The sequence below is a fragment of the Cucurbita pepo genome, chromosome 8, assembly GCF_057944985.1.
Source record: "Cucurbita pepo subsp. pepo isolate OVF chromosome 8, ASM5794498v1, whole genome shotgun sequence".
NCBI lineage: Eukaryota > Viridiplantae > Streptophyta > Magnoliopsida > Cucurbitales > Cucurbitaceae > Cucurbita > Cucurbita pepo.
The window spans coordinates 10014476-10042034 of NC_141805.1; the positions used below are offsets into that span (position 1 = coordinate 10014476).

General features: G+C 35.4%; 4 protein-coding genes and 1 long non-coding RNA gene across 16 annotated transcripts; 3 read left to right on the plus strand and 2 right to left on the minus strand.

Annotated features, from left to right (window-relative positions):
- Positions 1 to 771: 771 nt before the first annotated feature.
- Positions 772 to 5049, minus strand: LOC111800850 (ATP-dependent Clp protease proteolytic subunit 4, chloroplastic). Its single transcript, XM_023684730.2, has 2 exons — positions 4576 to 5049; positions 772 to 1592 (listed from the first exon to the last, which is right to left on the minus strand). The coding sequence occupies exons 1-2, from the start codon at positions 4974 to 4976 to the stop codon at positions 1109 to 1111; spliced, it is 885 nt and encodes a 294-aa protein (XP_023540498.2). The 5' UTR covers positions 4977 to 5049; the 3' UTR covers positions 772 to 1108.
- Positions 5050 to 9490: 4441 nt separating this feature from the next.
- Positions 9491 to 11408, plus strand: LOC111800882 (acyl-CoA-binding domain-containing protein 1). The gene is made up of 4 exons (XM_023684787.2): positions 9491 to 9646; positions 10755 to 10872; positions 10984 to 11046; positions 11197 to 11408. Exons 1-4 carry the CDS (start codon positions 9635 to 9637, stop codon positions 11271 to 11273), a joined length of 270 nt encoding a protein of 89 aa, XP_023540555.1. The 5' UTR covers positions 9491 to 9634; the 3' UTR covers positions 11274 to 11408.
- Positions 11409 to 12002: 594 nt separating this feature from the next.
- On the minus strand, positions 12003 to 15781 carry DUR3 (urea-proton symporter DEGRADATION OF UREA 3 (DUR3)). Of its 2 annotated transcripts, XM_087126381.1 has the most exons (10): positions 15584 to 15781; positions 15319 to 15426; positions 15137 to 15232; positions 14451 to 14533; positions 14133 to 14353; positions 13786 to 14048; positions 13441 to 13679; positions 12703 to 13352; positions 12408 to 12617; positions 12003 to 12338 (listed from the first exon to the last, which is right to left on the minus strand). In XM_087126381.1, exons 1-9 carry the CDS (start codon positions 15764 to 15766, stop codon positions 12442 to 12444), a joined length of 2019 nt encoding a protein of 672 aa, XP_086982507.1. In that variant the 5' UTR covers positions 15767 to 15781; the 3' UTR covers positions 12003 to 12338; positions 12408 to 12441. The 2 variants fall into 2 exon arrangements, with proteins under 2 accessions (XP_086982507.1, XP_023540432.2); XM_023684664.2 differs by having other exon boundaries at positions 12003 to 12617.
- LOC147791533 (uncharacterized) lies at positions 12408 to 16891 on the plus strand. Its single transcript, XR_015422270.1, has 2 exons — positions 12408 to 12530; positions 16114 to 16891. It is a non-coding gene; the product is annotated as an uncharacterized LOC147791533 (long non-coding RNA).
- A 2008-nt stretch (positions 16892 to 18899) lies between these two features.
- On the plus strand, positions 18900 to 25952 carry LOC111800873 (uncharacterized). Of its 11 annotated transcripts, XM_087125840.1 has the most exons (8): positions 18900 to 18944; positions 19222 to 19318; positions 19450 to 19532; positions 22896 to 22995; positions 23080 to 23143; positions 24642 to 25139; positions 25319 to 25469; positions 25755 to 25952. In XM_087125840.1, the coding sequence occupies exons 2-6, from the start codon at positions 19277 to 19279 to the stop codon at positions 24746 to 24748; spliced, it is 396 nt and encodes a 131-aa protein (XP_086981966.1). In that variant the 5' UTR covers positions 18900 to 18944; positions 19222 to 19276; the 3' UTR covers positions 24749 to 25139; positions 25319 to 25469; positions 25755 to 25952. The 11 variants fall into 11 exon arrangements, 5 of the variants coding, with proteins under 5 accessions (XP_086981966.1, XP_086981965.1, XP_086981968.1 ...); XM_087125839.1 differs by having other exon boundaries at positions 18906 to 19318; XM_087125842.1 differs by lacking the exons at positions 18900 to 18944; positions 19222 to 19318; positions 19450 to 19532 and adding exons at positions 21573 to 21857; positions 22473 to 22717.
- Positions 25953 to 27559: the final 1607 nt, after the last annotated feature.

Here is a 27559-nt window from a genome sequence, read left to right on the forward strand (position 1 = left end):
AAAAAAATGAGATGACTAATTTATTTTTAGCTTCACTAGTAGTTTTGAAAATTTAAGAAAATTAATAATATTGCAATTTTTTAATTTTATTATTTTTTTTTGTGTGAATAATTATAGATTAATATGTGAACTTTTAATTTATCTTATCTAAAATTGCAACGGTGGATAAATAAAAAAAATAATTTAAAAAAATAATTTTTTTTAACAATCCTACCTGAGTTGAGTTTTTAATTGTCTGTCCATAAAATAGAGGGTTGGGTTGGGAAAATTTTTGGGTTGGGTCACCAATACAACCAACCCAAACTTTTGGGTTGGGTCAGAAAAATCCCTCACAACCCAACCCAACCCAACCCGGACCATGTACACCCCTAATTCCTCACAACCCAACCCAACCCGGACCATGTACACCCCTAATACCTCACAACCCAACCCAACCCGGACCATGTACACCCCTATTCCAAACGACTAAGTTTTGTTTTGATAATAATCTAAATTTTTAAAAGGTTTAAACATGTCATTACGGGATGAAAAATCTAACCGTTTTGTTTTCAGAAATACCCATAACATTTTAAAAAATGTTAAAAAATACTCGAGTGGGCATGAATGACTTACAGTCTTCATCCAACAATATCTCTAAACTTTCAAAAAAAAAAAAAAAAAAAAAAAAGTTTAAAAAAATGTTAAAAAATGATTGAAGTTCATAAATTTATTAGATATCTTTTAGAGTTACATAGGGACCTCTAAGTCAAACTATAAAATGGAAGTCCTGAATGAAATTCAACAAGAAATTTCAGTTTATTGACACTAAACAGTTCTGTTTGGGACGAAGAAGAAATTAATCAAACAAAGCTGTGAAATATTCTCTGCCAATTTTTCTTTTCTCAGAATGCTCATTTGAAAATGTCATGGACAAAAAAGGAGTCCAAATTCCCATGACCTCTAACTTCTAGTAAGTAGAGACGTTTAGCTCAAAAGCGATACTCGAAAAGCTGAGTAGCACATCATCAAGTTTCGATTTTCCACTTACCATGACTTTGCTGAAGTAAGATTCTACAAGTGAATCATGTAAATCAAAAGCCTAGAGAATGGTTCATCGAAACACCCGAAACTAGTATATCTCGTCATTGGGGACGTCTGGTGTCAAGAATTTTCTGGGATCTTTACTAATTTCTTCATAATTTAACGTTGCCTTCACTCTTTCTGGCAGTTGCATGAGAGGTATAATGGTGTCTTTGTCGATCACTCCATCGATCAATCCATATTCTACAGCCTCTATGGGCGACATATAACGATCCCGATCGATATCTTTTTGGACCTTCTCAAATGGATGGCCAGTGTAGTTGGAGATAATTCTGATTATGTTGTTCTTGTTATGCATGATTTCACGTGCTTGAATTTCGACATCTATTGCTTGGCCACTCGCCCCTCCAAGGGGTTGATGAACCATAATACGTGCATTAGGCATTGCGAAACGCTTTCCTTTAGTACCACCGCCGAGGATTATGGAAGCTGTTGAGGCTGCAATGCCCAGTGCAATTGTGGAGACATCAGCTCTCACAAGCTGTAAGACGTCGATGATAGCCATTGTAGCACTAATCAAAACAACATTAGTAGAAAGAAATCAGTCGGTTAATGAACAGCAACCAAACAACAAATATTAACCTAAATTCCCAGCAGTCACATTGAAAGCTGAACGTCCTCCCAGCCTAAATTCCCAAGACAGAAGAAGGAAAACAGAAATATATATTAAAAAGCCTATTCAGTTGATATCTCGAGCATGTAATTGAATAATGTCAAGAGAATTCGTATACTTATAAAGATGACACTGCTACTTCTAAAATCTTTTAAGTCCTGGGAGACGAGAAAAAAAAACCAACTTTCTGCCCTTAGTCTAATTTAGGAGATAACTGGTTTTGTAACGGCCCAAGCCCACCGTTAGCAGATATTGTCCTCTTTGGGATTTCCCTTTCGGGCTTCCCCTCAAAGTTTTTAAAACGCGTCTTCTAGGGAGAAGTTTTCACATCCTTATAAAGAATGCTTCGTTCTCTTCCCCAACCGACGTGGGATCTCACAATCCACCCCCCTTCGGCACCCAGCATCCTCGCTGGCACTCGTTCCCTTCTCCAACTGATGTGGGACCCCCAATTCACCCCCTTTGAGGCGTCCTTGCTCGCACACCGTCTTGTGTTCACCCCCCTTCAGGGCCCATCGTCATTGTTTGCACATCGCCCGATGTCTGGCTCTAATATCATTTGTAATAGTTCAAGCCCACGGCTAGCAGATACTGTCCTCTTTGGGGCTTTCCCTTTCAGGCTTCCCCTCAAGGTTTCTAAAACGCGTCTACTAGGGAGAGATTTCCACACCCTTATATAGAATGTTTCGTTCTCCTCCCCAATCGATGTGGGGATCTCACACCTTTGAGTCAGATGTTGTATAAAATCTATTCTCCATTGCTAGTACAAAAGAGAGGTAATAAGCGATTGGTTGAAAGAAGACACCGCAAACTTGGGATATATGTGGATTAGTACGAAGTTGGAAGGTGTGTTTCTTAATCAAAGAGGATAAACCGATGTGGAACTTAAAACATAACCTTTGCTGACAAATGAACTGGACCCAGGCAGAGTACATAGTTTCTTCTGCTGACGCCTCTCATGAGCATCCTTATGTAGTTACATACCAATATACATTTTGAAAAACGATGATTTGGTGGTGATTGACAGGTTTACCATTAAAATTAGTTGTGAATCAAAGATGCGGAGAAGAGATCATGAAAAGGTCATTTGTAAGCCACATAAATATAAACTAAGTTACTCTTAAGATTTCCCAAGGTACAAAAAAGACCCTGCAAATCATGGAAACGAGAATAAACCAGAAATTAAATAAACAATCAGGGAGATATGTATGTGTTCCCATAGTTTGTTGATCTTCCCATTCATGTTGAAAAGTAGAGTAGACGAATACATTCATCTCTAGACACAGACCCAAGCACATCAAAATTTCCCCAGTGGTGGCCCAAGAGGCATATCCCCTCACCAAAGAAAGGAAAAATCTTAAGGAGGCAAAATTTCCCATTGAAGTTTGAAAAGAACTATTCAGTCTGACTCCAATGCATAAACTAGTTGTAAGTAATTGGTTGCATCATTATATGCATACACACACACACACACACACACACACATTAATTGATTTCAAGATAAATCTGTACTCGTGTAGCACCGAGTTTTATCTAGCTCAAAGTAAAACTTGATACAATTAGAATAATAGCATATAGATGTTTTGAAAACACACAATTCCGAACGGTGTGTTAAGATGCTTAAACTCTCCTACTTCTCAACTCTTTTTCACAACTCCTAGCAAGTCATTCAAAATGTACCACAAAGGAAAAGGGAGAGACTGATGATAGATGCATCACGGCCATACTTTAGTAATTAGGGAAACTTTGGTATAGTCAAACTTCCACCACATCTACACTTTATCATCAGCCACTAAATGTCATAGGGAAAGAACAAGAAACCTGAATGTTTAATTGTTGAAAAGGAATTCTGATCTTGCCAGCGTGCTTACTCTCTTAGGAAGAGTGTTAGCCCTTTTCCCAAAAGAGTATGATTTGGGAAATTGGTCCTTATAGGAAATGGGGTTCCTTCACATGCAAATCTTTTGTGCAATATATTGCTATATAAAGCCATGGAAAGGTTCATCTTTCGAATCCAAATCACAAGTGTTTGGACTTTTGTAAGCCATGGCCCAAAGGAAGAACAAAGTCTTTTACTTTCCAAATAAGAGAAAATAGGGTTGATCCAACCTGCCTTCTCTACTGATCAGCTGGAGATCAGCAGATTTGCAAGGAAACAAGCCAATTATCTAAAAAATTCCAACAAAATTTGTCCTTACTAAGATTTAGATGGTTGCTTTTCATCTTTTGAATGAGGATCAACCATACTTCTGGTTCTCTATCACACGGGCTCCTTCTGAGCTGAAAATCCCATGTTTAGACTGCCCCATTCCAAAAATCTCTTATAAGAAAGTCTTCAGCATTCGAAATAGAGAAGACATTTGGAAAATGTGGCTAAGACGAGAAGAATCGAGCCAGGCGTTTGTCCAAAGTTCATGACTCCGACCATTGCCATTCTTCAAGAAAACAATATGATCAAAGAAATCTTTTGTTTTACCGATGTCAATTCTAGGATCTAAGTTTCTCCAAAGGTTGCCAATCCCAATTTGACTCTTGATTAAGCCTCTTCTAAGGGCGTTCTTTTCACACAAGAATATGAACATAGCATATCCACTTTGAGAGGAGAACGGTGTTTCTAGTTCTCACATTACAAACAACCAAGCCACCTAAGGAATAAGAGGACCAGCTCAGTTCCATGTAACAAGGAAAACTAACTCCCAAACAATCGGTTCTTGCTTATTTCAAATTATTTTCCATTCAGAAGAATTTCTAATGATAACTCACTCTACATTACACGAGTATTGCTATATATTATGAATATTTTTGTTCGAATTGCAGAATAAAAATGAACCTGAATCTCATATTACACATCTTCACCAACTACACTGTACAAAAAATCATACCTCAGAGAGCCGCCGGAGGAATTAATGAAGAGTCTGATATCCTTAGTAGAATCCTGAGCATCCAAGAGCAAGAGCTGGCTGATAATAGCATCGGCCACAAAGTCATCAATGTTGTTCCCCAAGAAAACGATCCTCTCTCTGAGAAGCAGTCCCATGGCATCAGTCTCGGCGCCAGTACGGGCGGAATCCGGCGTCTGTGGAGTCGTCATAAGGACGGAGCACGGCGGAGCTAGGGTTCTGGAGGGTTTAAGAGCGGTTGCTTTGAGGACTGATGAAGACGAAGGAAATGAGAGGCTGGATTTGCATTTGGGATAGAAAACTGAAGATTTTCCATGAAAATTCGGAAGCCCAAGAGAGGAGGCGTGAGGAACAAGAGTAGAACACCGTGAAAGAAGCTCCATGGATTTACAGCACTGCTCTGCTTCAACTCTGAAACCAAGAAGAAGCGGAGAGATGACGACTTACGCGGATTTTCTTAGGTGGAAAAATAAAAAACCTAAATTAATTAAAATTAAGTTAAAAATATAACTGTTTTAAAAATCACGACTCTCACACTCCACACTCATATTGTCCACTTTGAGCATGGCATAAGCTCTCGTAGCTTTGCTTTAGTAACAATGGAAAGAGTATTCTTTGTTTATAAACCCATTATCATTTACTAAATTAGCGACTTTCATCCTCCAACCAACTGAAATTTCAAATTTTCACTAATATATTTATAAAAAAAAAAATATTTACATTTTTTAAATAAATATAGCTCACTGATCTATTAGCTAGAGCAAGAAATATCTATTTAACTATCGAGAACTTATCCCGAATGGACATTAACCAGTAACAGAGCTGCTCATCTATTAGCTGCATCTAGAAATGTCCACTTAACCTTTGAAGACTTGTCTCGAGCAGAGATTAACCAGAAGTAATTAAAAAATGGGAAAGAGAACCGAAAGAAATTTATTTTTATTGGCTAAACAGGGCCAATAGAGATTTATATATATATATATTGTCTAATTCAGTAATAAAATTTAAATTTTTAGAAATTATGTTGAATATTATATTATATTTTTGTTTACGGTTTATAATTTATTATAATATTTTTCATTTTTTTAATAGAAAATTTTAATTAAAAATTTATTTGACATAATTTTTTTAAGGAATATCTATAAACATTGCATAGAATTTCCACTTCAATTCTTGTGAAAATTTTAGAAGTATTATTGAAAAAAATCATAATTTAAAATTAATATTATTTTATGTTATATTATCGTGTATGCAATAAAATAAAATAAAATATTTAAAAAAAAAAAAAGATTCGAAATTGGGTAAAAATTATGAATATTGACTATAATAAATATGGTATGCAAATAACTTAAAATAATAAAATAATTTTTGCTTACACAGCAAGCTTTCGGTCTCCTTCTAACAAAAGAAACACAAATGGAAACCGCGCTGTCACCCATATTCGTCACAGCGCCGTTACCCCAGCAAACGCGCACACATTTTGACTCCCACGAAATTACATTACAATTTCAAAGTTGCTTTTTATTTTATTTTATTTTATATATATATTTTTTAGAATTATTGTAAGTTGCAATTAAATTTCTCACAATATCAAGACTTGCTAGCGATATTCCAATTCAATCTTCTATCTAATTTTTTAATAATTATTTTAGTTTTAATTTTTTAAAAAAAAATACTTATTTTATCTTCCAATTAAAAATATTTTCATTTTTGTCTGATTTGCCCATTAGGCATCAGCTTCCTATTAGAGAGGTTTCCACATCCTTATATCGTTTCCTTCCCCGACCAATGTTTAATCTCACTCTTTGGGAGGTCAGTGTCCTCGCTAGCATACCGCTCCGCTCAAGCCCACTGCTAGCAAATATTGTCTGTTTTGGCTCGTTACATATGTTGTCAGCCTCACAGTTTTAAAATGTGTGATTTCCACATCTTTGTAAGAAATGTTTCGTTTCCCTCTCCAACCAACGTGGGATCTCACAATTTTAGTTGTTATTTATCACATGATATCAGTTTACACGATAAATCCCTTGACTTACCTGTATGGGTAACCTACACGCTCACTCAATAATTGTATTTTTTAATATTTTTTCTTAAAAATATGGTGTTATAAAATATTTAAAAATTTAAAAATATTATTGAAAAAACTCGTAATTTAATAATAATAAAATAATAAAAAGGTAATGCTTGTTTTTGTCTAAGAATTCTCCTACATATTTCCCGTTTATATAACAATTTGGTTCAAAGATGACGCTGACGTGTAATGATTTGATTGGAAAGCTCCAATATTTTTATTTTTAAAAATAAAATGAAAAAACTCGATTGGACTCGGCTATATAAATTCAGCTTCCTCCTTCTGGCTCTTCGTATTTTTCATTTGCGTGTCCAAAACAGTTACAAAAATGGCACAGAAGAAATCGCCATTGCTATTCCGCCTGAAGAAGTCCGCGATAAAACTCACTGCGTTCCTGCGCCTCTGCGTCGCTCGTCGACAAAATTCACGACGGCTGCGATCATTCGGTTCCGACGATCGGACGGTAGGGCTACGGAGTTTCCTAGAAGATGAGAGAATAGTTGAGAATCGTTCCGTCAGAAAGCTTGAGCGTGCTTCGAGTGCAAGCTATGTAAATTTTGAAGACGATGTCGATAAGCGATCTCAGATTTTTATCGATAAATTTCTCCGTCAATTGAGGTTAGAACGACAAATTTCTTTGCAATTAAGATACTGTAGAGTCAATAGCTCTGAAACGGAATCTGAAGAGAAATCGCCGCCGTATCCGTCGATTCGATGAACGAATTTCTTTTTGAAATCGAAGTGAATTTCTGTGTTGTTGAGTAATGTAATGAAGTTCAGAGGATTCGATTGAAGAGAAACCGGAGAAATTCGGAGACTGCGGATTTCGGTAAAATTGATTTGTTGTTTGTGTTTCCTTCTTGTGGAAGTTTCTTATCAATTCATCGCTTCAGAAGACTGCTGATTCCAGATTTGTATTTGTTTGAGGAAATTGTTACTGTGTAGAATTAATATTTTTCTTCTCATCATCTGCAAGTAATGTCAAATTCTTGATGGATTGAGGTTCTCTGTTTTATTGGATTATCAGTAAAACTTTATGAACAAATGGAGCATCATAATTATTTTTTTCCAGGATATAATAATAATAATAATAATAATAATAGTTCTCCTGTGTTTTTTAATTTAGTCTCCATCTTATTATGATAATTTTATTAGTTTATTATATTTTACATTTTTCAATTGTATCTTCGTCTTACTAATACTCAAAGTTGTCTTATACTAAATTTTCCTGACATTATATTCATACGGTAAAGTTTTAATTTGTATTCCTAATTTATATTCATTTTTACCTTAAATTTTTAATTTCATCCAATTTTATTATAGATCTTTTACCTTCTTTCACGTTCTATAATTCATAAATAATAATAATAATAATAATGTAAAAATCTACTTAAACTCGAAAATTTCAACGATAAAATTAGTTCTAACGTCATATTTCTTTAAATTTTGATAAATTAAAAATATATGAAGTATGCAAAAGTTGCTATATTTTTCAAGCTGAAATTATGTATTTTTAAGGTGCATTTTAATGTAGTGATAAAACTTAGTTTTTTTTCGTGCTCTTATTTATTAAATTTTAAAGGTTTTATTAGATAATTTGATTTGTAAATTTATCAATCACCCAATTACAATATTAAAAAATATATAATAATAATTAATTTAAGCATAATTTAATAGATAAGATATAAATTATTATTTTAAAGGTAGATCGTTCGATCCACGTAAATGTTGTACCATATAAGACACAAGGATATAGTATTATTTCAAAATTTTAAAATTTTAAAATAAAAATTGTTATTTTTATCTAAAAATAATAATTATTATTAGTTTTTAATGATTAAAATTATTGAAAAATAACTCAACAAAACTAAAATATATATTAAACCATAACAAGGCCCATTGGGCCTTGTCGATCAAAGTTCATGGGCTTTCGCAATTTCCAGGATGGGCCTGATTGGACTAAAGCCCATTTTCACTTTTCACTTTTACAAGAATTTGTAATGGACGACTTTGTGGGTTGGGTTGGTCAATCGGATGAGACTTCTATTTAGAACTAATTTAATTATTTATGTTTTTTTTTAATTCATTAAAAAAATCTTTATTAAGTAAGATGTTATTTATTTTCAAACCTTTTATTAAAGTTTATGGCTCAATTTAATAGTTAAAAATCATTTTTAAAATTGGTTGGAGGATAAATAATAAAAAATAATTTATAAAATAAAACAAAATAATTCGAGTAGGTTCGATTTAAAATAATATATATATATATATAATTGTATGGTAAGTAAATTATTTTATTTTAAATTAACAAACTTATTTTTCAATTATTACATTATATTGTGACTTGGTTTTAATGGAAAAATTAATGAAGGGTTGTTTTAAAACAATTTCAATAATTAAAATACATATATTTTTTAGTATTTAATAAGTTTTTAAACTAACATATTTTAAAAATTTTAAAAAATATTTAATCTTTTATATATAATATTAATTTTTGTGTTAAAAAATTTAAAAAATGTTAAATATATTAATGATTTATTATTAGCAAAATTTAAAATTTAAAATTTAAGAATGTATTAAAGAGAGGATTAAGACTATAATTTAATGATTTTTTTTTCCAACTTTGCCAAGATGGGGCTATGGACACGTGTCGAGATCGTAAGGTCGGATGGGAATATCCAATGCTTAGAGATCATCGAAATAATAAATAAATAATTGGACCCACGAAGGGCAGCGTAATAGCTAACCGGGAGGAATATGCCGAGGTCCACCGTATGGGGCCCACTGTGTTCGACGATTTATTGCTTTTTTTATTTTATTGTTATTTTTTTAAGATAAATTACTCGGCGATTTTTTTCTGCTCCTCTTTCTTCGCTCGTGTATTTATACGCTTCACACTCATCTTCTTCCTAGTTAGTGTTTCCTAACCGTAATCGAGCTTCAAGCGTGTAGGAACAAAGAAGAATTGCCATGGGTTTGAAGGTATGTTCCTTCTCTTATTGTTCTTCTCCAATCTGAAGTTTATTTGCTTATTAGCTTCGATTTTTTTGATCTCTATCTCTTCTTGGACATTTCTTGTTCGATCAGTAGTTGAATTTTTTGTTTTGTGTACGTGATTCGATGTTGAACGATAATGCTTTAAGTTTTGCTTGCTGATCTTGACATTGGATTGAGGAATGGCTACAGATCACTGCATATTTTCTGTTTGGTGTCATAGTCACGCATTGCCAGTATAATTGATTGGTTAGCGTTCGTTGCTTTCTGTTTAATTTATCTTTTCGAATCTGTTTTTTGAGTCGATTTACGTAGTCCTCTCGAAGTATGAACGATATCTGATGGTTTCCAGATCGCCGGCCGTGAAAATCTACTTCCTGTCGAGATTAACTTACAACTCCACTAACCTAAGCTTACCAGATAAACACATATGTCTGAAAGCTCAGGGACTAAACTTTAGACATGATGTTTCTCCTTGCCTACTTATAGGATAGGCCGTGAAAATCTACTTAAGCATAGGCGGGGAATTTTTATAAGTATGAACGATATCTGGTGGTTTCCAGATTGATAGATATTTCTCCCTGCAGACTTATGGGATTAATATTGTACTACTTCCTTCTCTCTCTGTTCATTGTTCTCCGTGGTTTAATTTGCATGGCCGTACTTTGACGCCGGGGGCCTTAATCACGTCAGGTTGATACTTAGATCCGAGGTTGGAAATGGAACCACGGTCTTTTCCATCTCCGCCATTTCTTATTTTTTCGAGAAAAGTGAAATGAAAAGGCAAAAGTGGTCTTCCAACGAGAATATTCCACTCAACGACTTTCAGTAATTGAGTTCGATCGAGTATCACGGAGACTGTAGTAAAGTAATTTCGCAGTTACTAAAATGCTGACTCGATTTTATTCCAAATTGATAAATTGATTGCTTGAAGTTGTGCATGAACTCTGGATTAGCCTAACAGGACCCTAGATGTTAGAGCAGTATGTGCAGAGAATTGTAAGAACAAATGGTATCTTTCTGGTGTTCGTTCTATGGAGTATGAATCTAAATGCATGTAGTCTGTGCCGCAATTTGATGAGGCTGAGTTCTGCAGGAAGAATTTGAGGAGTATGCTGAAAAGGCAAAGACCTTGCCGGAGAACACAAGCAATGAAAACAAACTCATTCTCTATGGACTATACAAGCAAGCCACTGTTGGAGCCGTGAACACTAGTCAGTTCTTTCTTCCACTCGAATGCAATTTCTGTAGAAACGTGTGTAGTTGGAATTATGGGATCAAACCCTCCAATTAAACCGTTTATTGCAATTATGACTGATTTGTAGGCCGCCCTGGAGTGTTCTACCAGAGGGACAGAGCCAAATGGGATGCCTGGAAGGCCGTTGAAGGTAATGTTTTAGTATGTTTATATAGAACATTTTTGCTAGTTTTTCTATAGGCGGCAAACCTTTACTCTTAAGTTGGGGGGGAGCTTGGTTGTGAAACTAAGAATTTACCAGAATTGAGCTTTGATCGAAAAGACTGAAATAATTTTGCAGCAAAATCCAAGGATGATGCAATGAGCGACTATATCACCAAGGTGAAACAGTTGCAAGAGTCAGCTGCAGCTAACTGATGAGTTTCTTTAATTATCTGTATGGACAATGATGCTCAAATAATTCTTGTTTAAGTTCAGTACCTTAATCGTATGTATCTAAATTCCTGCGACAATGAACCATTTGTTAGTATTATTACTGTCAGAGTTTGCCAATGCATCCATCTTCTCAACCCTTTAACCAAATCCAGATATCTGATGTCCTTAAAAGCAGGAGAATGTGAACTTGCTTGGGGAGTCTTTGTCCTTTCGAACGTCAAATTTGTAATAATTTAGCTATTGAACCTAATACCAATTTAGTTTTACACTTCAAAATTTCTAACAATTTGATCATTACCTTGAAAAATCTCATCAAATTTTGTGGATTCTTCTCTATTTCAAGATCCCAAATCTTTTGGGTTGCCTTTTCCGATAAAGGTTGGTTACATTTCTTTATGTTATTTGTACCCGTAACTTGTTTATGGATGAGTGCTCTTGGAGTAGTTGGTTTGGCCCTGAACCTAGGTGCCTATGACTTCGTTTTTCAGGAAATTCATACAGCGGAAGATCCTGAATTTGAGACTTTTTATACCCGTTCTTGTGGAATGGCCACATATGAGGCTAAGACAAGGGCCGGACTTATTAGCCATATTCTTGATCAAAATTCTCTTTTAACTTATACTTGATTGGAGGACGAAAGTGCGAAGAACTTGATTTTTTAGTTTGGTTTAAGATCGATGGAAATAATATTCTACCTGAGCAATTCATTTATTTTAATTGAACTTGTTTACTATATTTTCAACCCTTTTGAGTTTATTCATAACAACAAATACACATCTACACCAAGGATTTGGACAGCCTCTCCTGCGTATGATGCATTTATAGCTGACAGCTTACAAAGCCACAGAGGTAGAAAAGGATCAAACAGAACTCTCCTAATCACATGAAATAAACAAGAAACTTCAAACACTATTGCCCACACCAAGGAAAAAAGTTCTGATTTTCAGCCTACTTGGCCTTAATTTCGTACCCTTTTTCACATCTTTTCCAATTAACTTTTTGTCAACACTTCTGCTTCTTTCAGGTGGCTAAGGAGCAGCATGATCAGGCATATCTAGTAAATCCTCCTTCCTTGCATTCTTCTTCTTCTCTAGCAACTAATTTCTCTCTGATTCGGGTACAGCCATGACTGAAGAATACAACTTCAGGCTCATCTCGTCCATCTTGTCGCCGAGTTGATCGCACTCGTAGAAATTCCAAGCATCACAGCCCGTAAGGTTTCCCGACTTTCGATCAATGGTAAGAAAATAATTACAGCAGAACCTATTGTTCCCCATGCTATTGCTATTACTGCCCAAAGTGTGAAATATTTCTTGTTAAACTCTCCTGCACAATAGAGAAACACACAAAGTAATCCACCATTATTTTCTTAGTGTTCTTCAAGAGTATGAACAAGATGAAAGGAAATTACCTATTGGAAGAGATAAAAGAGGCCATAGTATAACAATTACTATGGTAAATCCAACGCCCCATTTCACTATCCATGCTTTTGCTTTCATCAATTTTTCCTCCTTGTACTCTTCTGATGGGATTTCACCGTTGTCCTTTTCAACAGTTGAAATCTCCCTAGTGGTCTCCCAGTCATAGTTTTGAGGTGATAACAGGCTAGATATGGCGTGAATAATCCCTCCTGAAAGTATAGAGACAAGATTCCCAGCAAGCATAGGTGCATTTCTACCTGTAGTATCCAAGTTAACCTCGCCATACTCGATCTTCGTGACCGAGATCCATGTTATGACTCCAAGAACACAGCCGATGGTCGTTCCAAGAATTGCTCCGTTTGAATTCGCTTTACTCCACAGAAGCATAAAGGCTATAGGAATAACTGCTGAACCAATGAACACTCCCATAGCTAGATACATCCATCCCAATGAAACTCCAGCCTTGTTAAGAACTATTGCCAGCAGCCCCATGAAACATCCAAACACTAGAATAACAGCTCTTGATACTTTTAGGATGCTCTTTCCACTAGCATTAGGATTCACGTACGTTCGGTAGATATCGTACGTGCACAAGGACGATACACTTATTAACTCGGATGAACCAGCAGAAGTTACAGCCCTGTTGATAGTTAGTTTAGCGAGATTAGCTTTCGGTTTCCCGATCGTATTTGTTTGCTTGAATTGAATCTTTCTTCCTCTTAACTTACATAAAAAGCATGACAAGGAGAAGAACAGATCCTCCTTTTCCCATCAAAGCTATAGCAGTGGCAGGGGGCACAAGTCCTCGGCTAGCCTCATCTGCAGTTATTGGTAGATCAAGGGCAAGTGCGCCTAGACCAAGTGAAGTTGCTAAAGAGAATGGAACTGCAAACCAGACCAAACCTCCCACCAAATATCCCTTGTGAGTTGATGATGGCCTTGCAGCTATTGCACTCATCCAGTATCCCTGAAATTTACACCATTTAGGATCCTCCTCAGATCAAGTACACAAAGTGATTACTTAAGTTGAAACTCGATGGATATAACTAAACATCGTTCTACGAAAAACTCACATTGTCAACAAAAACAGTACCGAAGTTGCCTACGATATTAATAATCCCGAAAACAAGCCCTCCTGAGCTCAACAATGTTGCATAAGAGCCTTTGAAGTTCCCAGAAACAGGGCCACAAGATTGGCCATCATGGGAAATTGGTTCCTGGCACATTCTGGCTTTGCTAGCCACCTCCATCAAACGATCATATACAACACTGGGGCTGCCGAGCTGGCTGCTCGATGTATAAACGAGGAACACGAATATGACCAGAATAACATGAACTGCAACAAAAAAGAAACCATACCAACATCAACAAGAAGTTAACATTAGGGAGTCTTGACAAGAAATTCCAATGGAATAGGTACCTATCACAGAATGGATATAGCTGGCCAAGAAAGTGGCTTTTAATCCTCCAGCCAGTGTGTATACGATAACTCCGAGCGGTATAAGAAAGCTTGCAGCAAAAATGTTCACTCCGGTGAGTGCATTGACCACCGCCGAACCGCCAAGAAGCAACATGGCTGTTACTAGGATGTTTGTCATGAAGCAGAAAACAAGGAAGACTATATGTGCAGGAGTTCCCCAACTGATAGATACCACACAGAAACATAGCCAAATAAGAGGCGTGCCCAAAGGAGCAGAACAAAACTAGAACAACATGTAGATGGAACTTCCCAACTTACCGAGCTCTTACAATTTCACAAACAGTGTGAGCATTTGGGGCCTTCCTTTTGATCTCTATAGCCATTATTCCAAATAGAAGAACCTGAATCATTTGTAAACGCACTCATTTATCCACTAACACACTCACTATACATGTAGTTAATAAATATCGTCCTCTTTAGGTGTTTCCTTCCGGGCTTCCCCTCAAGGTTTTAAAACGCATCTACTAGGAAGAAGTTTCCACACCCTTATAAGGAATGCTTCGTTTCCCTCCCAGCGTCCTTGCTAGCACACCGGCCGGTATTTGACTTTGATACCATTTGTAACAGCCAAAGCCCACCACTAGTAGATATTGTCCGTTTCAGCCCTTTATGTATCGCCGCCAGCCTCGCGGTTTTAAAATGTGTCTACTATGGAGAGGATCTAGCCCTACTCCGACCAGTGCCTCGCACCGTCTAGTGACTAGTTGAAAGATAAAACTCAAAGAGGACAATATTTGCTAACGATGGACTTGGGCTATTACAGAACTATTAGTCGTCACTTGAAGTTGACTGATAGTTGTTTTGTTATTGACCATCATAACTTTTTTTTCTTAATTCTTTGTGAAAACCAAATATAGAAATGATCAGAATAGCAAACTTAGCCCCTGATAATCTCCAAACTTCGACTAATAAGCTATAAGCTAGAAACTTGGGGATGAACTTGCCTGAATGGTAGCCCCACTAGCATACCAGAATGGTCCACTAACTCCATACTCCCAAGCAACATTGGAGCTCTGTAAAATGGTGGCAGCCCATGTCCACTTCATAAACAAACAAACCATTCATATCAGCCAAACTAAGCCACCCCCAAACTCAAACCACAAACATAAGAATCTGCCAAAGTTACCTGAGACACAATCACACTAGCAATGAGCCCCGTCTTCACACTCCTGCCTGCTGTGTTGAACCATTCAGATGTCTTCTTACTCCCTATGTATCGATTCTCCAGCCATACCTGAACCACCCGGTTGTCAACAATTTAGTCTCTGAACTTTCGTTTATAACAATTTAGTTCATTTCGTAAGTAATTACTTCTTAGATGAACAAGGAGTAACAATCAGGGCTCAAAGAAGAGGAGGGCAAGAATTGGAGTGGAAAGTGAGGAGGCTAACCAAGAAAGATGTGAAGACAGCGAAAAAAGCTCCAAAGCCAAGAATAACAGAATAGCCTATGCCCTGATCAAGAACAGCCTGGCCGTTGAAGAAGCTGCTCTGCCGCACACAGCCGGCAGCCGTCGCATGGTAGTACTGGCCGGCGAAGTCAAATGGTGGGCACTTAGGCGCAGAAGCAGCCATGGTTATTGAACCAATGGAATAGCTTGATAGCTACCGCTAATTAATGGCTTTAAACTCTTCAGCAGCTAAAGTGGACTTCAGTGAAGTTGACTTGCCAGACCTGTGAAAGAGAAGGCAAAGAAATGAGAAAAGTCTTTGGACAATGTACTGTTCACAATTTGAAATATCTCTTTTGTTCGTACGAGCTACGAGTTCAAAAGTTCGAATCTCTAGTCCCTACGAGTTTAAATCACGATCTCGAAACTGAAGAACCCGAACTCGAAGTTTGGCCCTTTCTTCTTTCTTCTTCTTCTTCTTATATAATTTGCTACTGAGAACTGTTCTTGAGTTGAAAATCTTTGATGCAGATACTTATGGACAACTTGCAAGATGCAGCTCAGTCAAACAAGGCAGGAATCTTTTGGAGGTGGGCCAATAGGTATCTTTCTTGATGACATCAATTGAGTATTATAAGAGGTAATTTTGCATTTGAATCTTGATTAAGAACTTCTTGAGGCAATTAATCATAATGGTTGTCATATTTAAACAACGTATGCAGTGAACTGATGAAGAAAGCTCTTAAATAGTTGAACTGTGTGCAAATTTAAACCGAGAATGAACAATAAAATGCTAAACCAAGCTGCCTGCCAGTCGAAGTTTGTAATAAATTCAGTTGGCGACAGATCATAATTAAGATGCTAACTATTGATTATTTGGTGGCCTAAAAATGAATTAACACCTTAGTAACCAAGTTAGTTTTCAGTTATAATTCATATATAATTCTTATATATTGTTTCTCGAGGAAGTCGAGTGAAAATTATTAGGGATGTATATGAGTCGGAATTTTTTTTTTGGACCAGCTTGAAATATCGGGGTTGATTGGGTTAGTGTGTATAGAGTTCGCAACCCAATCCAACCCTCTATTTTTTTCGGTTGGGTTAGGGACATCGAGTTGTAGAATTTTTTTTAATAATTTCAAAGTTATTATGCATCGTTAGCCTTTGTTAGGTAGGGTTGGGTTGTAAACCCTTTTTTGGGTTGCTCGGGTTGACCCGATCAAAAAGGTCTTAACCCTCAAATTAATTGTTGTAGTCGTTGAATCGTATGAATATCATTAAAAATTATAAGAAAATTTTATTAATTTTATTGAAATGTTGGATGTGGATTAAAATTTATTTAATTATTTACAAACTTGTGACAATTTGTTGTTGGTACTTCAAGCTTGTATGTTGAAAGGTTGCTCCATATCATTGTTGTGTAATAATAGCAAACGAACAAAGAAATTTGTTTTAAAAACCAAAAAATTGAAATCGAGATGATGTTAGGAAATTCAATAACATTAATATGTAATGTTTTTATATTTGGAATTTTGGTCTCTCATATTCTTGTGCTTTAATTATTGCAAGTTTTTTTTTATTGTTATTTAATAAAATCATGATATTAATTTCAATATAATGTAAAACATCGATCTCCTATATTATTAAGGAAAAAAAAATTATGTTTAAAAAATAAACTTTGAAAGTGGTACTAAATATAAATATATTTTTTATTTTTTAAATTGTAGTTTAAAATTATTTTTGAGAGTATTAATGATTTTTTTCCCTAAATTTTTCGGGTTTTGATTTGTCTTCCACACATATCTTTTATATATATATATCTTAAAATTTTAATTTAATTTTTAATTAGAATTTTAAGAGTATCTTTGGTTTACCGATTAGTCGTTATCCACTAATTTCAAGAGGAAAATAGTCATTTTTTAAGAGTAATGAAACTAGGACCAAAATATTAATTTTAAACGTATCAAAATCAAAATACATATTTTGAAAATATCATAGAGTATATTATCGAAATATTACGTCTCTCCTTTATACTTTTAATTTCGTTTCAATATTTAAATGAAGATTCTCTATTTTTGATAAATTTTAAAATAGTATTTAATTTCAATTATCATTTTTTCTATTGAGAGTAGTTTAAAAAACAAAAATATTTTTTATAAAATAAAAAATATGAAGTAAGCCCATTTCAAAATTTATAAAAAGAAAACTAGTTTAATTATTAGTGTCAAAATTTAGTGAATATATGATATTCGTATTCTTGAAGAATATATTAGTTAGGATATGGTTAAATTTGAATAGTAGTATATTTTATTTTATTCTCAAGATTTAGTTAGTTTATATTTCCTTAGGTATTAGTTGGTATTTGGATCTATTTAAAGGTGTGAATATCAATGAAGATGAAATTTCGATTTCAATTCTTTTTCTCATTCTTAAATCTGTATTATTTAGTTGAGTAATAATATTTTTATATCTATTCATATTTTTTAGCCGTAGATATTGCTTTTCCAAAATTCAAAATAAAATATCAAAACAATATACTTAAAAAAAAAAAAAAATATATATATATTTTAACTAAATTGAAACGTAAAACAGTAAGTAGCCGTTAAAAAAAGGAAAGAAATAAGAAGAAAAAAAAATTAAATAACAAAAAGAAAAAAAAAAACAATATTTTAACTAAATTGAAACGTATAAGAGTAAATAGCTGTTAAAAAAAATAATAATAAGAAAAAAGGAAAAAAAAAAAAGTAGCCGTTAACCATAAGTCGCGTATAAAAGCAAGGTTTCTGTTTTGGGATGGTTTCCATTCAGGAGTCTCTGAAAACGTGTCAGGAGTCTCTGATGACGCAATATCTACCACTCAAAAGTGTGCATAGATATGAAAATATTATTACTCAACGAAAGAATACAGATTTAAGAATTAGAAAAAGAATTGGGATCGAATGTTCAATCTTCATTGATATTCACAACCTTTAAATAGGATACAATATACTAAATAATATCTACAAATAAAATATAAACTAACTAAATTCTGATAATAAAATAAAATATACTATTTTATTCAAATTTAACTGATTACTAATATCTAAGATATATTTCTTAATTAATATATTATTCAAGATTACGAATATTATATATTCCATAATGTTGAGATATATTATTTATGGAATATATCTTAGATATTATATCTTAATATTCTTCTATTTGGTTTAGAGTATATTTTATTTTATTCTCAGTATTTAATTATTTTATCCGTATAACAATTCTTTTTCTCATAACAAATTCAAACTAAAATAAGTTGCACTAAATTGTGACATCACAAGCCAAGAAGCCATGGTCGTGAAGCCGCCGGACGACGATTCAAAGTAAAGCCAACCGCATTCTCTCAGAATCTTTATTTCTTCGTTTTCCTTTGACTGCATCGATGCTGAATTTCCGTTTTCCGCCATTGTTAGTTACCGATCAATTACTTTCTACCATGACAAAATCTGTAGGAACGGAAATTAGTCGACGATCCTAATGCAATCGATTTGGACATTGACAAGCAATTCCTTGGCCTTCCTACCAGTGTTTAGTGACGATCCTAATGCAATCGATCCTATGTTATAATCTTCATGCTCTGTTGTCTCATTGTGAATTCAGGCCCAGAGAATAGCTGCATCGGATATGAGGAGAAATTGCTCTGTGGCTCTTGGCAATGTCAACATCAGTAAAATCGTTACACGGATGTATTAACCCTGTAAGTTCAAGTACCATTCAAGCCTCTGTGCTAAAATTTTTGTTTTACTGAATTTTTTATTTGAAAACTAAAAGTTTTTCATTATTAGTTAGTCCAATTTGATAGCTGAATTGTTGTATGAATATTTTGGGTTGATGAGACTAGAGGCGTACTTGACTCTTGTAAGGATTACAGACCTTCTGCATGGGGTTATATCAATGCAAGCTTTATTTCCGTAAGTGCAACAATTGATGTGCTTCTACTTAGATAATATTTCAGTACAAGTTCTCTTTTGACTTTCCTCTCCATTGTCTATTTGAAGATTAGTTATTACCACACACCTTACGAGGATTTCTGGATGCGATTTCTCGTGTGGCTCCTCGGGGCTTTGTGTTTATTTATTTGCTGTTCTTGAGAAGTTCTTGGCTGTTCAACGCACCAATGTTTCATATGAATTTTGAATTGTACATTGTTGTATCAATAGTGCTACTGTTTGGGTGTGAAGACTTGGAGCTTCTTTCTGCAGAAGAGCTACATACACCAAATTCACTTCTTGTTATTTTTAATGGACGTATCCTTGGCAAACATCGGAGGCCTCAGGAGAAGATATTCTTGAACTCTAGTTTTTATAGTTTACATTCCATTTTCTATGTGATTGAAATATAGCATGTTCATTGATTAAAAGTTTCCTACTGCCTACTTGTTTCACACTTGTCGGCTTCTCTTCCTTTAGTACTTTGCTACAGGTATGAGAATGCTGAGGAGAGCTGGAAAAATTGGCGAGTTTGTCAATGCCTTTGTGAATGACAAGCAGGTTATTCTCTTTTCTGCTCCTGTTCTCCTATAACAATGTGCCAGCCACTCTAGGTTTATTCTTATGGGACAATGCTTCAGTATAGTATTTAGCACTTATGGATTGAGTCTGCAGTGTTTTTTAACTAGTTTTAATTTGGACATCTATTGTTACATTCAATCTAACTCATTCTACAGAAGAAATTCAAGCTCTGGTCAATGAGCTTGTATATGACAATGTTTCATAATATTTCAGCACAAGAAGTAGAAAGTTTGCAATTTTTTGCAGTGGAAATGTGATTTCCCTCATATTCATGTTTACATGTAATTGAGAACAATACTTTCATGAGACCATGTTCATACTTGAACGGGAAATGATTTCCATCTTCATTTGATATTTATTGCACTTGCAAACCACTAAGCCTGTGTGAATGTATCAGCACTGTGTTTATAATTGCTTCTGATGGAGGACGAGTTTGTCGTCCACTTGTCATTGCTGACAAAGGTGTATCGAGAATTAAAGAATAGACTCATCGGTAAGGTACATTCAACTGCTGCTAGCGTTTGTGTTTACTTTGCATCAAACCTTCAGAGTTGTTATTGAAAATATATTTTTTGGTCACTTTCTCCTTTCTTTTTTCGGGGATGAAGTCTGTACATTTGATGATTATTCACGGGAAGGTTTAATCGAGTATCTTGATGTGAACGAGGAGAATAATGCTTTGGTATGTTTACAACTGAATTGTCTGATGTTCTTTGATTATGATACAAAAACAAACAAAGTGCATCTTTTTCAGATTGCTTTGTATGAAGGATAAGCTACACCTGAAACAACTCATATTGAGATTGAGCCCTTTACCATATTTTAAACAATCGGTATTCTGTGACTGCTACAGCTATAGTTTAAAGGTATTCTTCCAGAGTTTTGCAGGCTTTTGGATGTAAGAATTGGCGAGCCTTCTGTGACCGTGAATGCTGTCAGTGAATCTATTAGTTCTCATATGTGCCGCTTATTTGACCTTACGTTATGGTTCCTTCGTGAATGTTATTACCATTTAGTTGAATATTGCAAAAGACGTGGTGATTGGGAAGATGCCTATTGGTGAGCCTTTTGTGACCGTAAATGCTGTCAGTGAATCTATTAGTTCTCATATGTGTGCCGCATATCTGACCTTACGTATGGTTCTTTCGTGAATGTTATTACCAGTTAGTTGAATATTGCAGAAACACGTGATGATTGGGAGGATGCCTACATGCTATGAAAACGTTGTTGTGCTTTACGCGATTTCAGTGTCTCCAATTGTATAATTCTTCTGGAGTTTTGCAGGTTTTTGGATGTAAGAATTGGCGAGCCTTCTGTGACCGAAATGCTGGCAGTGAATCTATTAGTTCTCATATGTGTCGCTTATCTGACTTTACTTACAGAAAGACGTGGTGATTGGGAGGATTCCTATATGATATAAAAACGCTGTTGTGCTTTACGCGATTTCAGTGTCTCCAATTGTATAATTCTTCTAGAGTTTTGCAGGTTTTTGGATGTAAGAATTGGCGAGCCTTTTGTGACCGTGAATGCTGTTAGTGAATCTTTTAGTTCTCATATGTGCCGCTTATCTGACCTTATGTATGGTTCCTTCGTGAATGTTATTATTATTTAGTTGAATACTGCACGACGTGGTGATCGGGAGGATGCCTTTATGTATGAAGACGTTGTTGTGTTTTACGTGATTTCAAAGTCTCCAATTATATAAATTCTTCCGAAGTTTTGCAGGTTTTTTTTATGTAAGAATTGGCTAGCTTTCTGTGACCGTGAATGCTGTCAATGAATCTATTAGTTCTCATATGTGCCGCTTATCTGACCTTACGTTATGGTTCCTTCGTGAATGTTGTTACCATTTAGTTGAATATTGCATGGCGAGCCTTTTGTGACCGTGAATGCTGTCAGTGAATCTATTAGTTCTCATATGTTGCTGCATATCTGACCTTAAGTATGGTTCTTTTGTGAGTGTTATTACCAGTTAGTTGAATATTGCAGAAAGACGTGATGATTGGGAGGATGCTTACATGCTATGAAAACGTTGCTGTGTTTTACGCGATTTCAGTGTCTCCAATTGTTGTATAATTCTTCTGGAGTTTTTCAGGTTTTTGGATGTAAGAATTGGCGAGAGCCTTCTATGACTGTAAATGTTATCAGTGAATCTATCAGTTCTCATATGTCCTACTTATCTGACCTCACGTATGGTTCCTTCGTGAATGTTATTATCATTTAGTTGAATACTGCAGAAAGACGGAGTGATTGGGAGGATGCCTATATGCTATGAAGACGTTGTTGTATTTTACGCAATTTCAAAGTCTCTAATTATATAATTCTTCCGAAGTTTTGCAGGTTTTTTGATGTAAGAATTGGCTAGCCTTCTATGACCGTGAATGCTATCAGTGAATCTATTAGTTCTCATATGTGCCGCTTATCTGACCTTACATTATGGTTCCTTTGTGAATATTATTGCCATTTAGTTGAATATTGCAGGAAGACGTGGTGATTGGGAAGATGCCTATTGGCGAGCCTTTTGTGACCGTGAATGCTGTCAGTGAATCTATTAGTTTTCATATGTGCCGCTTATCTGACCTTACGTATGGTTCCTTCGTGAATGTTATTACCATTTAGTTCCTTCGTGAATGTTATTACCATTTAGTTGAATATTGTAGAAAGACGTGGTGATTGGGAGGATGCCTATATGCTATAAAGACATTGCTGTGTTTTACGCGATTTCAATGTCTCCAATTGTATAATTCTTTCGGAGTTTTGCAGGTTCTTTGATGTAAGAATTAGCAAGCCTTGTCCTCATATGTGCCACTTATCTGACCTTACGTATGGTTCGTTCGTGAATGTTATTACCATTTACCATAAAGTAATATTCATTGTTCCCGTTCTGTATTATCTATTTTTATAATTGCACTTAGCTAACACTGTAAAATTCTCCCGTCCATGTCAGGTTGTTTTGATTCAAGAACAACTTTCAAAAAACAGGATTATCATTGATACTGACAAAAGGGGAAGTGATTACACTTTTCAAGTCACTATTTCTCTTCCATATAATTATGTCTTCTAGGTTCCTAGTTTATTTATTGTCCTTACATAGGATTAGAAATTGATTCTAATGGGCATTGTTTGAGCTTGTACTAGATCGTGGATTCATATGGTTTTGGATGCTTTTTTGGTTGGTTTATAGTTGTTTTTATAATAATCTCTTGGTGATGTGAGTAAGTTGTTCAATTAGAGTATTATTGAAGGATGCAAGGTGATGCAACCAAGCATCAAAGGATAAAATCTCCAAGAATTCTCAAAAGAACTTTTATTATGATTCAAAAAGCAAGTTAATCACAAGAGATCAACCTTCTATTTTAGTAGATTGATAGGTTTACCTTGCATATATAATATGTTCCACCTTTATTGTAAAACTGAAGTTCATCAGAGGGCTCTTAATTGGAACCAGTCAACTGTAATCTCACTTTGTTCCACCTTTATTGGACCAATTCCTATGGTTATTTGCAGAATTTGAGAGTGTACATAAAGCTTCCAATCTATCTCGGCATGTCTTGGTTATTTTCTGCAAGAACACAGCTAAGAATCTTTATTGCTGGGTTTGTTTAGTGTGAAAATACCACACATTGTCCTTTGACTTCCCTGTGGCTCGCCAATGTGACTTATTTGTTTGAGCTATCTTAGCAGAACCTTGTGTGAGCCTTCCATACCTATGATTCGACCAATTGTTCAGTAATTTGTGTTCATGTTAGATGAACACGACCAATTAGTTCTCATAAGTTCTCATGGCTTTGCTTTGGGCTTCCCCAAAAGGCCCCACATCAATGGAGAGAGTATTCTTTGTTTATAAACTCATGATCATTCCCTAAATTAGCCGATGTGGGACTTTCATCATCCAATACCTCCCCTCGAACAAAGTACGCCTCCCCTTAATCGAGGCTCGACTCCTTTAGAGTCTTAGTCATTTTTTACTGCCTTCAAGGAGGCTTGACTCCTTTTCTTTTGGAGTCCTTTGTTCGACATTTGAGGATTTACCAATCTATTGGCACGACTAAGTTTAGGGCATGGCTCTGATACCATGTTAGACGAACACGACTCTCCACAATGGTATGATATTGTCCACTTTGAGCATAAGCTCTCATGGCTTTGCTTTGGGCTTTCCCAAAAGGCCTCACACCAATGGAGAGAGTATTCTTTGTTTATAAACCCATGATCATTCCCTAGCCTCACACCTGGAGAGAGTATTCTTTGTTTATAAACCCATGATCATTCCCTAGCCTCACACCTGGAGAGAGTATTCTTTGTTTATAAACCCATGATCATTCCCTAAATTAGTCGATGTGAGACTTTCATCATCCAACCATGATCATTCCCTAAATTAGTCGATGTGAGACTTTCATCATCCAACAATTTGGATTGGAGTGATTCGACTAGAACGATGGAAAGTAGAGATTATGAATATGCAAGTTATAGTGATTGAAGGGGCAGTATTGACTTCTTTTTCTGTAACAGGTTTGGAGGAGCGTAAAAGATTTGTGCAAACATATATGGGTGCTTCAGGTAATTTTACAAGATGCTATAGAATAGGAACTATGAACGGTCGTCAAGGGATCAAATAATATGCAGGCATGCCAGTTCGTGTCTGTATGAATACAATATAATGCTCATTCGATGCTTTGATTTTCTGTGCAAGTTCTTTTCTTCTGCCCTTTTTGTTTAATGCCCTCCCTGTCCTAAATTTCAAGGATCCTTCAAATTTCTAATGTCTACCATTCAAGAAGTTCAAAATTTTGGGTGATGAAGATAGATTTTCTGGAAGTTCAAAGATGCATTTGTATGGCATTATATTGTTTCCTTGAGCTACTTATATTGATTTTTGAACTCTCATGTTATGTTACACATATGCAGGTCAAGCAGCCCAGTGATGCTGAGGTGGAGAAATTAGTCCAAGATGTTGAGAAGTATACTCTTGCTAGCCATCTTGTTTGGGGTCTCTCGGGAATAATATCGGTAATTTCGCTCCTCTGACACCGAACCATTTATTTTTTTCAATAAGTTATAGGCATTTTTTGGTTAATTATGTGTGCTAACTGCGAAAAAAAATCAGATAAACACTAACTCTTCTTCCAATCATGTATTGTTTGTGTTTTATGCTTCGATAATCATCGATTCGTTCATTTCATTTTCAGGAGCATGTAACATAACCTGATTTGTCCTAGTTGCTTCCCAGTAATAAATGCATTTGTTACAAGCCGCAGTGAGGCAACAAATAGTAAAACAGTTATTAAGATGGAAAATGAGATGATCTATGTCCAGCTTAATATATTTACCACACCAAAGGTTTGAATAGTTTCTTTATTTTCAAATTGCTTTGTGATCTGCAGCAGAAATACCCTCGTTGCATTTTATACCAACTCCTTTTAAATTATATTTAAATTATATTATAATGAAGTTAGTGGACCAAGAGCATTACAACCATCAATCATACAAAAATTTATCACAATAATTATTACTGCTACTTTGGATCTTATTCTTAATGTCTAATTATTAAGAACAATGTCCACAATAGTTTCTTTGGTATTGTACAAAATGTTTCTGATTTATGTGTGATATTTATTGCTGTAGTGGGTGGGGTATGCTTTCTCATGCGATACTCCAGAAGGTGAGGCTTGTGAACTTGTGAAAAACTTGGCTCTGATGACTCGTGTAACGACAAAGGCCCATTAATTTCTTTGGTATTGCTCACAACCATTACTTCTTTAATCGCATTTGGGCCCTCTTTTTTTCACAGCATATATTCTCTCTCCCTTATGTGAACTGCTGAACCATTTATTACTTGAGCCTCTAATTCTTTTAACTGCTAAAATGCATGAAGATCTTTCGTACATAAATTAGATAAATATTGATTTCGTGTGTTCATGTCAACATATTTCTTGCAACTTTTTCCTTCTGCAAGTTTAAAAAAATATTGATCTTATTTACAAGAAAGGCTAAAGGTGTTCTATTTGAAGATGATGGCTATGGATACGGTTTCAGTTTAGGTGCATACCTATCAACATATTTCTAGAACTGAAGGATCATGAGCTAGACCAAGACGGTGTCTGCATAGGCAAAGGTACGTTTTCGTTTGCATTTTCTTTTATTTTCGAAGCTCTCTACTGCATATTTTGAGTATCTATACCTCAAGATTGATACTTGGGGCACAGATGGAGAAGGAATATCATCATTGATTCGGTATTGCTTCTCCTTGCTTGGTCTCGTCTGACTCATGTTTCAACTTATAAAAACAAAAATGAAATATAAAAACTTAAGGATATACAAAACTTATCTAAAGGGTCACAGGTGGTGTGTCAGGAAGGACGTTGAGCCCCAAAGGGGTGGACATCGGGCGGTATGTCAGTGAGGACGCTGAGCCCCGAAAGCGATTGGAGAGAGGAACGAGGATGTTGGGCCCTGAAGGGGAGTGTATTGTGAGATCCCATGTCGATCGGAGAGGGGAACGAGTGCTATCGAAGAAGCTGGGCCCCGAAGAGAGGTGGATTGTGAGATCCCACATTGATCGGAGAGGGAAACAAAACACTATTTTAAGGATGTGGAAACCTCTTCCTAGCAAACACGTTTTTAAAACCTAGAGGAGAAGAAGTGCGGAAGGAAAAACCCAAAAAGGATAATATCTACTAGCGGTGGGCTTAAGTATTCGCTTGAGTTGTTGTACAACACTTAGCACAATTGTGCTTCAACGCTTCAAGAGGAAGAAACAAGAATCACCAAAACCTAAATTTCTTTCCACTGCATGTCCAAACAATTTCTCCTACATCCCATGTTTTAACAGATCAATAGCTCTCTCTACACATGAGGATCTAGCCATGTTCTACTGTAAATTATAAGACATTCTTCCTCTGTTTCCATTAAAATTTGTTTTTATGTCAGTACCCCAATACTTCTTTGGTAACTAAATGCAACTTGCATCAATGTGATCATGGTAATGAACCCAAAGTTGATGAACTCAACCCGACCCAAACAAGCTGTTAGGTTGCATAAAGTTGATTCCATTATGCAAACCAAGATAATGTTAGAAATCACGTCTCTCCATAATGTTATGATATTGTCCATTTGAGTCTTTGCTTTTGGTTTTCCCCAAAATACCTCGTACCAATGGAGATAGTGTATCCTTTATAATCTAATGATATTTCTCTTAATTAGTCAACGTGGGACTACTCCTTTCAATAATTCTCGAGAGATAATGCATCTGGAATAAAGAGAGAGATTTATGATGCAATATGCTGTAGGCATTATACTTAAAAGCAGACAAAATGAAACCAAGCTGGCAGACTGGATGAGGTTGGGTCTTGTTTTTTTAATTTTTCTGATCAAATGTCTTATGGATATAAATTCTTGAGGACCCAGTTTTTTTTGTTGCTGATAATAAT